Below are 14096 nucleotides of genomic sequence, written 5' to 3'. Positions count from 1 at the left end.
GCAGTCGAGCGCGACTCGGTCCGTTAGCTGTATCAGTCCAACGCCCGTTGGTTCCCTGGCATCTGCTGTCATCACCCAGCAGAGCCATCATGAAGTGACGACCTGATCATACTCACAAGAGTGAAGGAAGCTGTTGCAGATGCAGGACTCACAGCTAGGAACCCTGCAGCCGTGTCTTACAACCATACGAACTGCAGCCCGATTGCGATTATAACCAGCTTCTACTACACAATCTTCACTTCCAACAGAAACATTTATCCCACTATCGCCAACAGTACATGCTCAGAACATGAGTTCTCACATAATACACAGGCAATACCGAGGAGGGAACGCATTTTCCAAGCCGGAGCCGCCCTCTTCGCTTTCAATTTAGGCACAGACATCAGCATCACAGATGATGTGTCCATGAGCGTGAATGCTAACACAGTCCGAGCTGTTTGTGCGCGACAGTCATTGCACACGTGCATGGACAAAAGCATTCGTTGTGCCCTGGCTGCGATCATCACATTTGTTGGGGTTGCATGAAAGAGTTTCTAACTCGGACTCGATACAAGCGGCACTTTGCAGGCCCTGAGTTGCTTGGTTGTGTGGGACTTGTGCTGTCCTCTCGACTCAGATTAGACCACAGACTCATGCATGCTGTGGGACAGCGACTACGGCATTCTCTCATGTAGCTTATGGGCGAAGTCTGATGTTGAAATTCAACGTTGGGTATCTTTTCTTCGTGGGCTACCCTGCAAAGCTGCGCCTTACGCCTAGTGTCTTTCTTTTCAGCTGACCTTGGATAGATGGATGAACGGACGCAGCTGCTTCCGCACTGTGAATGTCTGGTTGCGAGATCCACTAGAGGCTGCGGTACCTTCCTCGGCCTCTCCTTCCTCCCCGCGTCTCGTCATGATATTAGATCAATGAGCCGATGCTTCTTACAGCCTGCCAGCCGCTCAAGTCGTAAACAGCGTATCTTCCTCACGCAAGTACTCCCCAATATCCGCCTGCCTGAACGTCACAATGCCTGTGGGATCCAGCTTCCTCGCCTCGGCGGTACTCCTCGCGCTGACGCCAAAGCCCAGGGGGGTGTCGTTCATGCTCAGAACCACAACACCCTGGTGCTCAGGGCAGTCTTCGCTCCAGCGGCCGACGTGGGCCTTGAGGACGTTGCCGCCGTACAGGAAGGGCATCTCGCCGTTGGATTTGACCCAGACCTTGTAGCGGGCGTGCGGGGCGATCACGGACAGCGCGGTGATGTGCAGGCGGAATTTGCCCGTTTTTGTGAATTTTCCCAGACAGATGCCCAGGCTGAGCAGGTTGTCGCGCGCGACTGAGGTGGCGAGGTTAGCGAGCGATTCGCGCACGTAGTAGCATCTTGAGCCCTGCGGTACGGTTAGCACTTTAACACAAGGTAGGCAGATTCAAGGGCATCATGCCTGCACGCGGAAGACATTGCGGTCGTTGCCGCCTGCTGGGTCGGCGATCAGGTTCGCGATGCCTTTCCCGCAGTAGGTGGCGAGCTTCTCGAAGAGCACTTTGGTCTCGGGTTCAGTGAGGGGCCGCATCGTGAGGGAGCCGTGTGTGTAGATTGGGAGGAGATGCAACGGCGAGCGTCGAGGTTCGCTGGTTTGCGCCGGGAATTTATGTGGGGCGCGGCAGAACACGCGGGGCGGTGAAGAAAGTTCGAATTGGTGTGCGAAATGCACCGACGCTCAGCGCCGCTCACAGTTCACGCTCGTTTCTGGCAAAATTGCAGAACGGCCATGTCGCGCCCCTCCGCCCCGAAAAGAAGAAGGCTCTCGCCGCCCGAAGACGATGCGCCAACCCGTGACTCCAAGCAGTCGTTCTTGAAAAGCGCGGCGAAATGGGACCTCGAGCAGGACTACGAGAACCGTCCACGGCGACTGGACAAGAAGAAGAAGAAGGGCGGGGACAAGCTGCCTGTGCGCACCACCGAAGGATGGGTCGCCCCGCCTACTGCTGCCGTGGAGGTCAAGAGCGAGGATGAATCAGCCAGCTTTCTGGGCTCTGGCAGCGACGGCGAGGCAGAGGACATGGAGGTCGAGCAGGAGGAGAAGAAGCCCAAGATCCCCGCGCGACAGCAGATTCTCGAGGCGAAAGAGGAGCTGGCCCGCATTGCAAGCTTGGTCAACGAGGACCCGGAGGAGCACATTGGCGCACTGAAAACACTGGGCGCCATCGCCGAGTCCGAGAACAACACGGTCAAGAAGCTGGCTCTGGCTACCTCGGTCACCGTCTTCAAGGACCTGATCCCTGGATACAGGATCCGTCCGATGAGCGAGGAGTCCATGGGCGAGAAGGTATCCAGAGAAGTCAAGAAGCTGCGCCACTTCGAACAGAAGCTTGTCTCCGGCTACGAGACGTATGTCAAGCTGCTGGCAGCGCTGTGCAAGTCGAGTGGATCAAACGACGAGCAGAAAGCAGGTCTGGCGACAGTCGCTGTCAGCTGCGTGTGCAACCTGCTGACAGCGGTGCCGCACTTTAACTTCCGCAACGACCTGCTGAAGATCGTTGTTGGCAAGCTGAGCACAAGACGCGTCGACGCCGACTTTGTGAGGTGTCGGGAAGCACTGGAGAAGCTGTTCGAGGAGGACGAAGACGGCAACGTTTCGCTCGAGACAGTCACTTTGTTGACCAAGATGATGAAGGCAAAGCACTACCACTTCGACGAGAGTGTGCTGAACACATTCCTCCACCTCCGCCTCCTTTCCGAATTCCACCAGAAGGCCTCGTACCACTCCGTCGACAAGGACGAAGACGAAGAACACGCTAAGAAGGTCAAGCAAAAGCGCGAGTTCCGGACAAAACGGCTACGAAAAGAACTCAAAGAGAAGAAGGCGATTGCCAAGGAGATGAAGGAGGCCGATGCGGCCGTTTCCCACGAAGAGCGCGACAGAATGCAAGCCGAAACCCTGAAGATGGTCTTCGTATGCTACTTCCGCATCCTCAAAGCCCGCTCACCAAAGCTCATGGGCGCTGTCCTGGAAGGTCTGGCGCGCTACGCCCACCTCATCAACCAAGATTTCTTCGGCGACATCCTCGAAGCTCTGCGCGACATCATCGCCACGGCTGAAGTCTCCGCCGCCGCCGACGTATCGGAGGACGAAGACGCAGAATCAGACGACGAAGATAACGAAGCACCAGAGCGCAACCTCTCTCGTGAGTCTCTGCTGTGCGTAATCACAGCCTTCGCTCTGCTCGAAGGGCAGGACGTACTCAAACAAGCCTCAACCCTCAAACTCGACCTCAGCTTCTTCATCACACATCTCTACCGCACCATCCACCCAGTCTCGCTGAACGCCGACATCGAACTGAGCTCCAAGAGCCTGCACCTCCCGGACCCCGGCGCGCCAGAAACCCACCAGCCCCCGAGCAACAACAAAATCAACGTGCAAACCACCATCGTCCTGCTCATCCGCTCCTTATCCTCCGTGCTCCTCCCCGCCACCGCCCTGCGCGGCGTACCACCTATCCGCGTCGCCGCCTTCACAAAGCAACTCATGAGCATCTCACTCCAACTCCCCGAGAAGTCTTGTATCGCCATGCTCGGGCTGCTAAACCGCGTTTCCAGAGCACACGGCAAGAAGGTAGCGCCGTTGTGGAATACAGAGGAACGACGAGGCGACGGCGTGTTCGATGCGCTGAAGCCCGAGTTCGAGGGCAGCAATGCCTTTGCGGCGACGGTGTGGGAGGGCGAGATCCTCAGACGCCACTATAGCCCTGCGGTTCAGGAGGCGCTCAAGGGCATCGAGGGGAATGTCAAGGAGGCTATGAAGGGGTAGCGGTAGTAGATGCAGTGAGATATCCGGCTCTTCAAGCAAGCGATTTAAACATTCTTACACTTTCTTGTATCCTGCTACTGTACTTGTGATTTTTTTTGACTCTTTTCGTCGTGATATCGCACTGTTCATGGATTCTACTAGCACACCCCATACCGTCCCAATCACAACACCATGGTCTCTATCTTCTGCATGATCAGGATCTAAGTCTCTGGCCTCTCAGCGAGTACCTGCGCCCGCGGACTCGCTTTTTAAAAGACTCGTTCATATTGTGGTGGCACGAAAAAGCGATCCCTCGGTCCCATTCGAGTACGTCACTGAATGAGTTTCTGTTTGACTGGGATTCCGCTTCTGCACTTTTTGCTGCCTGGACTGTTTACGCTTACAAGGCTGCCTGGTACACCCTCCCTCCCTTCGTCCAAATCTCCGCGAGATCCGCAACTTCAGAGCCGTCTTGAACATATTGCTGGATCGACTGGTCGCTTCTATTGCCGACGTAGAATATCTTATCACCTTTCATTGCTGTGTGGCTCTGACATATCTAACAGATGCGTATACAGACGTATGTTCTACCATTCTACCTATGTTAAGGCACGTTTACTAACAATATAATAGAATGTTGCAGATGCTGTAGTTGGTGTTAAGTTTACTCGTAACGTTATCTCAACTATCTTCGTCTTCGTACTCACACCATGGGTAGTAAGAGTCGGGCTTCAAGATGCTGTGCTGACGTTTGCATTAATTACTGTCGCCGCGCTTGCCTTCACAGGTCTGTTCCTCAAGTTTGGCAAGCAGTGGCGCTTCCAAACCGTAGATAAGTATCGGACTTATGCAGAGAGGCAGATGAACGCAAGGGATATCGTAGCGCGCTAGTTATTTTTCTTCGATATGATGGTGCGCGAGTGCAGGCATACTTGTCAAATTTGATTTATCTTGATAGTTAATAGGTCGTTGTTGCCAGGTTGCTGTCCTAAAAACGACCAAAGATGTAATGTCTATAATGGATAATGAGCCTTTACTTCCCTCAAAGGTATCTGAGCCAGTTTCTTCGCAGACTGATCTTTACATGAGCAACATCTACGTCTCTCACGGGAAACTCGTCGAGATCGTTTCGCTTATCGATTGGCAGTCGGTCTTCGTGTCGTCTTTGTTTTTACAGGCTCGCTTCCCAGACTTTTTGCCTGTTGGCGAAGGTTATACCTTAGGCACTACAGTTCCCTCATTGACCGCAAAATTTCTAAGACATGGATGCAGAAAATTAGTGATTTGCGGAGTATAAAATCAAGGAACCTAAATCAGCTAAAGCAAATGAACCAAAAAGTTGGCATGAGAGCAATCAGGCCTACAAGGCCTTGCACGTACCGTCATTTCTAAGAGGGTTCTTTGTTCGATGTGCAGAAGTCTTAGAGGAGGGTGCAATACCACTTTAAGCTTGTCTCATTGAGTTGTCCAAGGTATAGTACGACCTAGAACTTACAAATCCATGTCTGATCAGCCTTAGCGAGGACAGATTACAGAGACATAAGCAACTTTTGGGGGCATATGGCAATTTTCATAGCGTCCAGGAATCTGCTAGAAAGACGCTCAGCACTGTCGTTGGGGGCTGGATTGCTCCTCATGTCGATTTCACGGTAAAGCAACAGCAGAGTCAGAAACTGATTCAAGAGTTTCATGAGCAGAAGCACTGAGTACAACATGTCGCCAGATGGTATCCGGAGAATATGGCCATGTTGTGAACGTTCGTAGATCAAGAATGGGAGTACTAAGCCTCGGCGTTCCTACTCCATCCAGAGTTGACCAGTGAGATTTCGAACGGTCTCAGCTCTACTTTGAGCATGGTAAAATACGACAACCACAGCATTTAAGAGGTCTAGCTCTATCAAGTCCCAAGGCACATCACGTATCACGCCCCAGCAAAGTACATCGAAACCCATCCCAAGGTGTTCGTTCTAACACACCGCAAAAAGATAGCGTATATTTATAGCTGAACATGGCAAGCAAGAAAGTGTAACGGCTAGCAAAAAGAATTAATACAAGGGTGCAAGTCAGGGTGCAAGTCAGTATATAACATTTTTATGCTAATCCGACTGCCAGTCTGTTTATTTGTGCCTAGAGTCGTGTAGCTGGAAGTCTGCTGCAAAAGTAAAGGAGTAGCTATGTGGAAGTTAGATGCCCGACTTCATGGGATTGACGACGGTTTTCTAGGTGCACAGACGTGCAAAAGGAGCGGCAAAAACATACAACAGCGGGTATTCGCTAGTGGTCACCCACCTAACTACTAATCCGCCGGTACGTTGCTTGAATAGGGCTGAGCGAACGGGAAGCCTTGTTTTCAACGTCCTATGGTCGTATGTGAAAGAGTTGTTAAACACAACAATAAATAATGTGAGAATATGACTTCTACTTGGTCTCAGTGCGTTTGTTCAGCTTTCGTTGACTGTGTTCCCGGTCGGTTCTACGCATTACCTACCCAATCATCCGAACTTAACATCTGTGTCTGTGTTTATGGTGCCGTTGTTTTACTATGATTTGCGAATCCAGATCAACTACGCCACAACATAACTGAACATCCTACTCTGTGCTCTTCGTAAACCGGTGTGGCCGCGAAGGCTTTACTTGCGAAAGTTTCTTCAAGAATTATGCCGTACGAATATCCGAGACTGATAGCTTGATGCAGACGTAGACATTTACGAAACGAGGGTCGCCGGCTACCCCTGGTGGAAACGGTCGCTAGCGTGGCTTGGGTAGCAAGTGCCACCTACCCACTCCTCGGTCTACGTCAGCAAACACGTTGCCTCTTCGCAAGTCGATTGGCTGCATAGCTACAAGTTCAACATCGACCCTTTGTTCGATTCTCTCACGTCGAGGTCTGTATTCTGAGCGTGCCGTAAATGTATACACGTGTCTATTCGTAGTTCACGCTTTCAATTGCCCGCACGTGGCCCTCTCATCCCAGCATGTCGAACCGCGCGTTTGATACATCAAGGCTAGGCGCCGGCTATGGCTTTGAGAGTTTCCCTCAGAAAAAGCTGGAAATGCCACCGACCTGGGCGATTCTTGTGGGATTGAGCTTCTTGGTGGGCGCATTGTTATTCTGGGTAAGTGTTCATGAGCGCATATCAGCTTGCATGTGCATGCAATGCTCCAGAGCTAACACAACACGCAGACATACATTGCTCTCACGCTATTCGCACCCTCTCCTCGACAGCCTCGGCCATCCGAAAAGCAGTACATAACAGTACTACCGGACGGCACTCGAAGCCTACCAAAGCAGCTACCATGTTGGCTCGATAAGTGGGCAGCAGAGAAGGAATTGGCAAAGAAGGAAGCTGCGAAGGCACCAGGAACTAAAGTTGTGATACCACCGCAGATGCCAATTGAGGAGGCGGAGCTGTTCATGACCGTTGTAGTGCCTGCTTACAACGAGGAGGAACGTATGAGTGGCATGCTAGAAGAGGCAGTGGACTACCTCCAGAGCCAATATGGCTCGGCACATGATGGTGAAAAAGGCATCGGTACAGAGAAGGGCTGGGAGATCTTGATCGTCAGCGATGGTAGCACAGACGGGACGGTCGACAAGGCGCTGGAGTTTGCCAAAGAACACCAATTGAGTGAACATCCCGTACCAGTCGCTGGACCATGGACCAAAAACGGCACCGAAACGACGCTTCCTTCTACGCATATACCGCACGGTAGCATCCGTATTATTACCCTGGAGGTGAACCGAGGCAAGGGTGGTGCGGTGACACATGGCATGAGGCACGCCAGAGGCCAATACATTGTGTTCGCAGATGCAGATGGCGCAAGTCGATTCAGCGATCTCGGCAAGTTAGTCGAAGGGTGTAAGAAGATCGAGGACATTGATGGACGAGGTGTCGCAATTGGCAGCCGATCTCATCTCGTTGGCAGCGAAGCTGTTGTCAAGGTACGTCCATCATGATCACTGCGTGTTAAGCTTCACTAACATCGTTCAGCGCTCCAAGCTCCGTAACTTTCTCATGTACTCCTTCCACCTACTGCTCCGCGTCATGACCCCAGCAGCAACTGCGCGCATCAAAGACACCCAGTGCGGCTTCAAGCTTTTCTCCCGGCCTTCTTTGCCTTACATCGTACCCTATATGCACTCCGAAGGCTGGATCTTCGATGTCGAGATGCTCATGTTGGCCGAGAGCGCCGACATCGCCATGATCGAAGTTGCTATTGGGTGGAAAGAGGTTATGGGAAGCAAGCTCAACGTTATCTGGGATAGCATCGGTATGGCTTGGGGATTGGCGCTTCTGAGAGTGTGCTGGCTTATAGGAATATGGCAGAGGGACTAGGGGACAGGATGAATCACTGTAAAGCACTGTATACCATGCAAGGAGGCTCTGACTCCGGTTCCCTGCGACACCGCTGCCTTCATCGCTACCACGGAAATGCGGCGCATATCAATGATCGACCATCGGAAGCACTCTGAAACGCCGCGACAGGCGGAGTCCGCGCTTCAAAAGCACGCCAAGCGATCAAAAGCAATATGCAGCCGCCGGTGCACGAGTTGGCCAATGAGCAACATCTTGGCTTACCTACGCAGCGCTTATATTCGAAAGAAGCTTCTCAGCCTTTTGCAAACATCCTTCCTTGTTTATTTTACAACTGACACACAAGCACCGGCATCCCTTTGATTTGCAATGACAGATCCACTTCATGAACGTTCCTTTGGCGCATCAATCTGCCGGAGAACTCTGCAAGACTTTCATACAAACGTACAGTTTAGGAAACGTTGAACGCGAGGAGCTGCCTGTCGCCACGTTTCTGAATGATGATTACAAGCTTAAAGACCTAGTTGGCGTGACATAGTTCCGGTGGATTCATATATCAGTGATTAATATATAATGGGCTGGAGTATGCATATTGGGAGAGTGAGAATAAACAGTCGGCTAACACAACGCTCTTTAGTGGTTGTATAGGGAAGCTTGGTAAGACATTGGTATAGAAAAAGAATGTTTGCCCTGCGCTCTCAGAAAGCATCAAAATCCCCCTACAATCGAGACATATGCAGTCCATGTGGAACAATCCACAGAACATGGACCTTTTTGAACGTATCGTCCATGTAAGTGTTTGCTTTATCTAGGCGAGGTTGGACCGCACAAGGGATCCTTACACAAAACAGCAGCCCTACATGAATTGGGATCTTTACAAGCACGTTCGTTCCCTCAACAAGATTTATTCGCGATTCCAATCTGGCGAACCACTTGAGCCCTTTTGTGGTACTGCGTCTCATCGAGAGATTATCGAATATGAGATGTCGCGATTTCCCGTCGGGTAGCTGTCTTCGCCCACGAAGAACCTTGGACCAGTTCTAATACTCTTTTTAAGAGATACTACAAGCGGAGACTGCAATCAGACCATCTCAAAGTGGACTGGACTCGATGTAGGTGTTGACAGACGGGCAAGTGTGCAGACGACAGCTTCATGATCATGGTCGATCAGCTCTGGTGCTGGGTTGTAGACGACAGTAGGTTCTCCAGAAGCTGCAGCCTCATCTAGTCTAATCAGGGCCCTGATAGGTACTCTTGTTTCAAGCTTTCCGTCGCATGGTGCACATTACCAAGGGGATGAAGGGCTATGCGACCTGTACAGAAGTACCTCACTCAGAACCAATTTGCATAACGTATGGAATTTACATTTCTCCATAATCCAACAAGCGGTTGTTCATCTACACAATCTGGAAATTGAATGCCGATGGATTATATTGAAATCTACCGATGGGCTACCAGTAAGAAAGTGAGCTGATTCTTGAGATCTGGTAGTACTTCGGACACGAACAAGCATTAGATTGCATAACAGGCGATGTACCTCAAGGATTTCCACAAGGGATACAGCAACGGCGGTACAGCATTTGGCAACGAGCGCGAACTACAGCTTGCTCTTGGAGTCACGGATATTTTCGACGAACTGTGAATGATCAAGAGTCTCCTGGAGAAGCAAGCTTTCTTCGTTAGTTTAATGGAGTTTATTGCGTTTGATCCTCATATCGGGGCTGCATCAAAGCATCTCAAAGCTGCTCTTTCTAATGTGAGTGGAGTTGAGGTTGAGGCCGAAGAAACGTACAAATCAGAAGTACTAGTATCGAAGCCGTTGGAGACGTAAAAGCTGATGAACCTCCAAGCTGCTCGATCTGATTGACCTTAGGTCGAAAAAAAGCAAGCCTGGCAGAAGCCCGTTCGACAACGAAACAAGACCAAGCCGTCATGTTCTTCACTTTTGTTCCAATCATCGGTTTCGAGGCTAGATTACACCGACGTTTCCTAGTATGTATCGTACCCGCTCCGGGCTGGTAAACTTTTGAGCTAATCCCTCAATCAAGTACAAAAGCGAACTGCTCTTGCTTGGGCACTGGCGAGCATCGCCGAGCTGTGCCTGAGCCATTCGATACCACCTCCAAAAACATTACCATCCCGCAAAATCTCATCATGTTAGACTTCGAGACCCGACATATGGTCGCACAGTTTCGGAACTAGACCTGAAAGACACAAGCACATCGTAAAAAGATATAGAGGCTGTTAAGTCGCTGACATAAGGATAAGAGTTGGTACTTTTGTTAAGAGAATTGTCGTAGTAACATGTTTTAAGTTGAGTCATCGCATGAACCCTTCGTTGCATGCGTATGCCACAACTACTCATCGCGTTGCAAATAGCTTATCCCAATCTAATAATCCATCCATCTCCAACTCTTTCTCCCTTTGCATCGACACCACCCCAGAGAGCGATGCTGTTCTCGTCATGCATGACATCAGCACCAAAGAACGCCCTTGGTCCTGGATGTAGCTTTCCGTCCGTTTCTTCTAGTTCTTTCTCTGATGGTACCTGAACGACAGCCTCGCCCCACGAGAGCTCGTGAGTATCTGCGCCAAGCGCGGATCTAATAGCGTCTTTGATCTTCGCTGGCTTGATCGCCTCCTTGAATGACGTCGAAGCCTTCATCTGAAGATCGCTAGATGGTATCTGTAGTGCCCAAGTGTCGCTCCACTGAGTAGCATCCTTCGTATGTTTTGAATCCTTTGGAGCAGTGTTCGCTGTTGACGACGTGTCTGCACGAGCTCCAAGGAGGTAAATGAGATAGTTGCGGCCATACCCGGTATGGATAGGTAAGAGCGCTCCACCCTGTCGAGCACGGGGGCCTGGGGCTATTGGGTTTGTTGGAAAGGTGAAAGTATCCCACGACATCTCATTCTTAGGAGATGAAATGTCTAGGTGGTGAAGCTGGCTGCTCATAGGGTCCGATCCGGAGATCAGCCAGAGTTGATTGTTTGCTAAGGCAACGTTGGTGGTAGCGACTGGCGCAGTGGGGAGCTGCCACCATACTTTCGAGGCGATGTCGAATTGCCAGATGTCGCTAGCTTGATCGCCTGAGCCATCATAGCCACCAAAAAGTACGATGCACTTGTCCTGTGCGAACAGCTTTGCCTGTCGCCGCGGCCCTGGTGCAAGATCTAGAGTCGATGGTGCCAGATGTTCCCACATTTTTCGCTCTGGGCTGAACAGCCACACTGAGGACTTCTCATCGATCAGCTCATCGCTCTCGTTGCAGCCACCATACACAGCAACATTGCCGTGAAACGCACATGCAGCGTGACTTGCTCTTCCAGCTGGTACGCGTTCAACACCCGTAGAAGCTATCGCTGGGATCAAGCCATAGTCCATTTCAGGCTCACCGGAGTGCTCCAGCGTTACCGCATGCACATCGTTGCTCGCAAGCTTGTTTTCGGCAGTAATGCCACCGAATATATAGGCTTTGTTGCCCACTACCGTCAAGGTATGGTGTGACCGTGCTAGCGATCGACTAAGATGGTAAGCGAACAAAAAGAGCGTAGAGGCACGATCAAACACACCCAGAATGGTCACCCGATGATGTTGCTATCCGACTGAATGTGGCCTTGAGGGGCAAGGTTGGTTTCGAGACGATGTAGGCGGCGTATCCTGCCTCGGCGGTATGCTCGATTGCCTCGGCGGCAATGTAGGCTCCAGCTACGACTTCGGCGGCCATGTTGTCTCTTGGATGGCTTGGTTTTAGTGCTTTGGTTTTGACGAGGGTTGCTGCGCGTGCTGACAGAGTTGATCATTGACAAGAGGTGGGTACAGTGATGTGTTTACTGCAGGTACGCGCGCCATGACGTCAGGTGTATCACCGCTCCCTTTTCAGTCGATCGCAAATCATGTCGCAAGTCAGACTGTCTCATATACATTCTCTATCGTACATCTCAATCGCAGTGCCACATCGCTCTCAGGAAGTCGTTCTGGGATTCTTGGTGTACAGCCTCGAAGTCCGCCCCGCCTAGTACGTCATTTGAAATCAGGACCTCGCAAGTATAATCCCAAGCATCATTATCGCAGTCAGCACAGCTACTCCTAACCCGGACACCCTGGTGGGCTTGTTTCACACTCGTCTGTGCTGCTGTTTATGGGATCCCTCTCTGCGCAGAGTAGAGAGTTGAAGAACCAAAAGACCCAAACTCTGAGTGATTCAGTTGGCACTCTTGATGCCAACCACACCAACGGCATTCTTTTACTTATAGTCAAATCATGCGGGATAGTAGCAGCGACCATGTGTTTCTATGGTCTGTGTCTTTGCAGTGGCGATTGTGTTCGCGCTGCAGCAGCTAGGCGAGTAGAACCAGAAAGCCCATTGACATCGCACCGAAAGCCGCAGAAGCGGAGGATGGAATTCTGTGCTCCTTCAGAACATGACGACGGAGAATATCCTCAGGTTGACCTTCTATGATGTCCTGCATACCCTCGAGCGTGGCAGTATCGATGTGATCTAGTACAACGTTGGCACTGATGTCGGCGTCGTTGACTGTGGTGAAATTCTTGGTGCCGATGCTACAACTGTTTAAGGGCCAGTTACCATTGTGAAAGATATATTCCTAAAGGTCCTCGTAGTACACCTCTTTGCTAAGGCAGCAGCTCCACACTGGCGCTATTGGCGAGACTACCGGTACCCAGATGGATGCAATGATTCCACCCCTTGCAGGAGTCCGGGTTCTTTGGTGAAGGCTTCCCGTTTGGCGCAATTCTGCACTCCTTCGGTAGTTGCTTGCAAATGCATGCTTCTGTATTCATATAAAAGTAGTCGCAAGTCCAACAAGAGCCAAGCACATCAAATAGGCAGGTGAACTTCCTATCTTTCCCGCTACGACCCATAGTCAATAAGTTTGACAAATGTGTTGAACGAGGGGAACCAGTGGAGGGGTTTAGATGATCGGTTTTTCCGTGACAGATAGCTGTTTCCGTCGATAAGTCAGCAGGGTGGCGTAAGACTAGTCAGGGGGCCCTACTAGACAGTCTGTTCTAAGTTAGATAAGACGAAAACAACGCTACCCTCTTAGCGTGCAAATACAAGTTTATAACAAACTTAGGGTAAACTTGTAGGGTAAACTGGATTTTTCGCTGTAAGCTAATTAGTTACTAGAGTTAAAAGATAGGTAACCTACTAGGTTCACAAACCTGTAGCTAACAGCTTAACCCCAGCACCCTTACGTGGGTGGCTGAGCACGCTTCTGAAATTAAGGCCTCTGCTGCGGAAGGTTGCTATTGCTAGCAACGCGAATATTTTAGATTACAGTTTTTATCTAAACCCCTCTTCTGCAGCGTGCAGTTTCTGTCTTATCTAAAGTCCCTCTAGCACTAGTTAGGGGTAAGCGTTACGCTAAACTACCCCTGGATAGTTTCCAGCGTATAGTAACAACTTGAATATTTTTATCTAAACCCCTCCAGTAGAGGGGATTAGGTTGTGAGGGCACTGTAGGCAGGCAATGGAGCAGAGCAAGATAGGACAAATAATAGGGTAATATTTAAGAGATAAGACAAATCCTTAATAGATAAGTCTTAAGGTTTATAAATATTATATACATGTGTGGCTAGTAGGTCCCTAGGCTTAGCCTAGGACCTAGCTAAGGTATCTCCTAGCGTAGGGAGAACACTTATAATAATAGCCCCCCCCTCTTTAAAGGTTTGTTCTAAACTGTAGAGAGGTCTCTAGCAATATTATTAAGCTCTAGAAAAACCTCCTATAGAGGGAAAAACTTAGCAGAAGAAATATAGCACTAGTAAGGGTCTATTAGTTAGTGTTTATAGGGATAGGAAGCTGTTTAGCATATAATAGACGCTAGCAATCCTATCCTCCTAACATTTGCTTAGTAAGCTACTAGGGCAGTGTTACTGCGCAGCTAGGTAGATAAGTCTTGTTTGTAAGAGACTAGCTAAGGCTAAGTCTTTCCTTATGCCTTTATTAGCTGCTAGTTAGTAAGCTATTACTCCCTCTAGACG

The 14096-nt window shown here is 50.3% G+C and overlaps 4 protein-coding genes across 4 annotated transcripts, besides 6 other annotated features; 2 read left to right on the top strand and 2 right to left on the bottom strand.

Annotated features, from left to right (window-relative positions):
- Positions 1 to 941: 941 nt before the first annotated feature.
- EKO05_0011319 (ribosome biosynthesis protein nip7) lies at positions 942 to 1553 on the bottom strand (the record flags this gene model as incomplete). The annotated part of the gene is made up of 2 exons (XM_038944320.1): positions 942 to 1370; positions 1431 to 1553. 2 exons carry the CDS (start codon positions 1551 to 1553, stop codon positions 942 to 944), a joined length of 552 nt encoding a protein of 183 aa, XP_038792509.1.
- A 198-nt stretch (positions 1554 to 1751) lies between these two features.
- On the top strand, positions 1752 to 3791 carry EKO05_0011318 (uncharacterized protein; the record flags this gene model as incomplete). The annotated part of the gene is made up of 1 exon (XM_038947530.1): positions 1752 to 3791. The coding sequence occupies one exon, from the start codon at positions 1752 to 1754 to the stop codon at positions 3789 to 3791; it is 2040 nt and encodes a 679-aa protein (XP_038792508.1).
- Positions 3231 to 3294: a tandem repeat.
- Positions 3792 to 6745: 2954 nt separating the features above from the next.
- Positions 6746 to 8107, top strand: EKO05_0011317 (Dolichyl-phosphate beta-glucosyltransferase; the record flags this gene model as incomplete). Its single annotated transcript, XM_038944306.1, has 3 exons — positions 6746 to 6886; positions 6955 to 7713; positions 7763 to 8107. 3 exons carry the CDS (start codon positions 6746 to 6748, stop codon positions 8105 to 8107), a joined length of 1245 nt encoding a protein of 414 aa, XP_038792507.1.
- A 2359-nt stretch (positions 8108 to 10466) lies between these two features.
- On the bottom strand, positions 10467 to 11814 carry EKO05_0011316 (uncharacterized protein; the record flags this gene model as incomplete). The annotated part of the gene is made up of 2 exons (XM_038944357.1): positions 10467 to 11610; positions 11660 to 11814. 2 exons carry the CDS (start codon positions 11812 to 11814, stop codon positions 10467 to 10469), a joined length of 1299 nt encoding a protein of 432 aa, XP_038792506.1.
- Positions 11815 to 13010: 1196 nt separating this feature from the next.
- Positions 13011 to 13363: a dispersed repeat.
- A 6-nt stretch (positions 13364 to 13369) lies between these two features.
- Positions 13370 to 13543: a dispersed repeat.
- A 16-nt stretch (positions 13544 to 13559) lies between these two features.
- Positions 13560 to 14096: part of a mobile genetic element that runs on past the window's edge.
- Positions 13607 to 13652: a tandem repeat.
- Positions 14044 to 14096: part of a dispersed repeat that runs on past the window's edge.

This window comes from Ascochyta rabiei, chromosome 22, assembly GCF_004011695.2.
Source record: "Ascochyta rabiei chromosome 22, complete sequence".
NCBI classification, from domain to species: Eukaryota; Fungi; Ascomycota; class Dothideomycetes; order Pleosporales; family Didymellaceae; genus Ascochyta; species Ascochyta rabiei.
The sequence above is the reverse complement of the archived record's forward strand: the minus strand, read 5'-3'. Positions and strand labels throughout refer to the sequence as shown.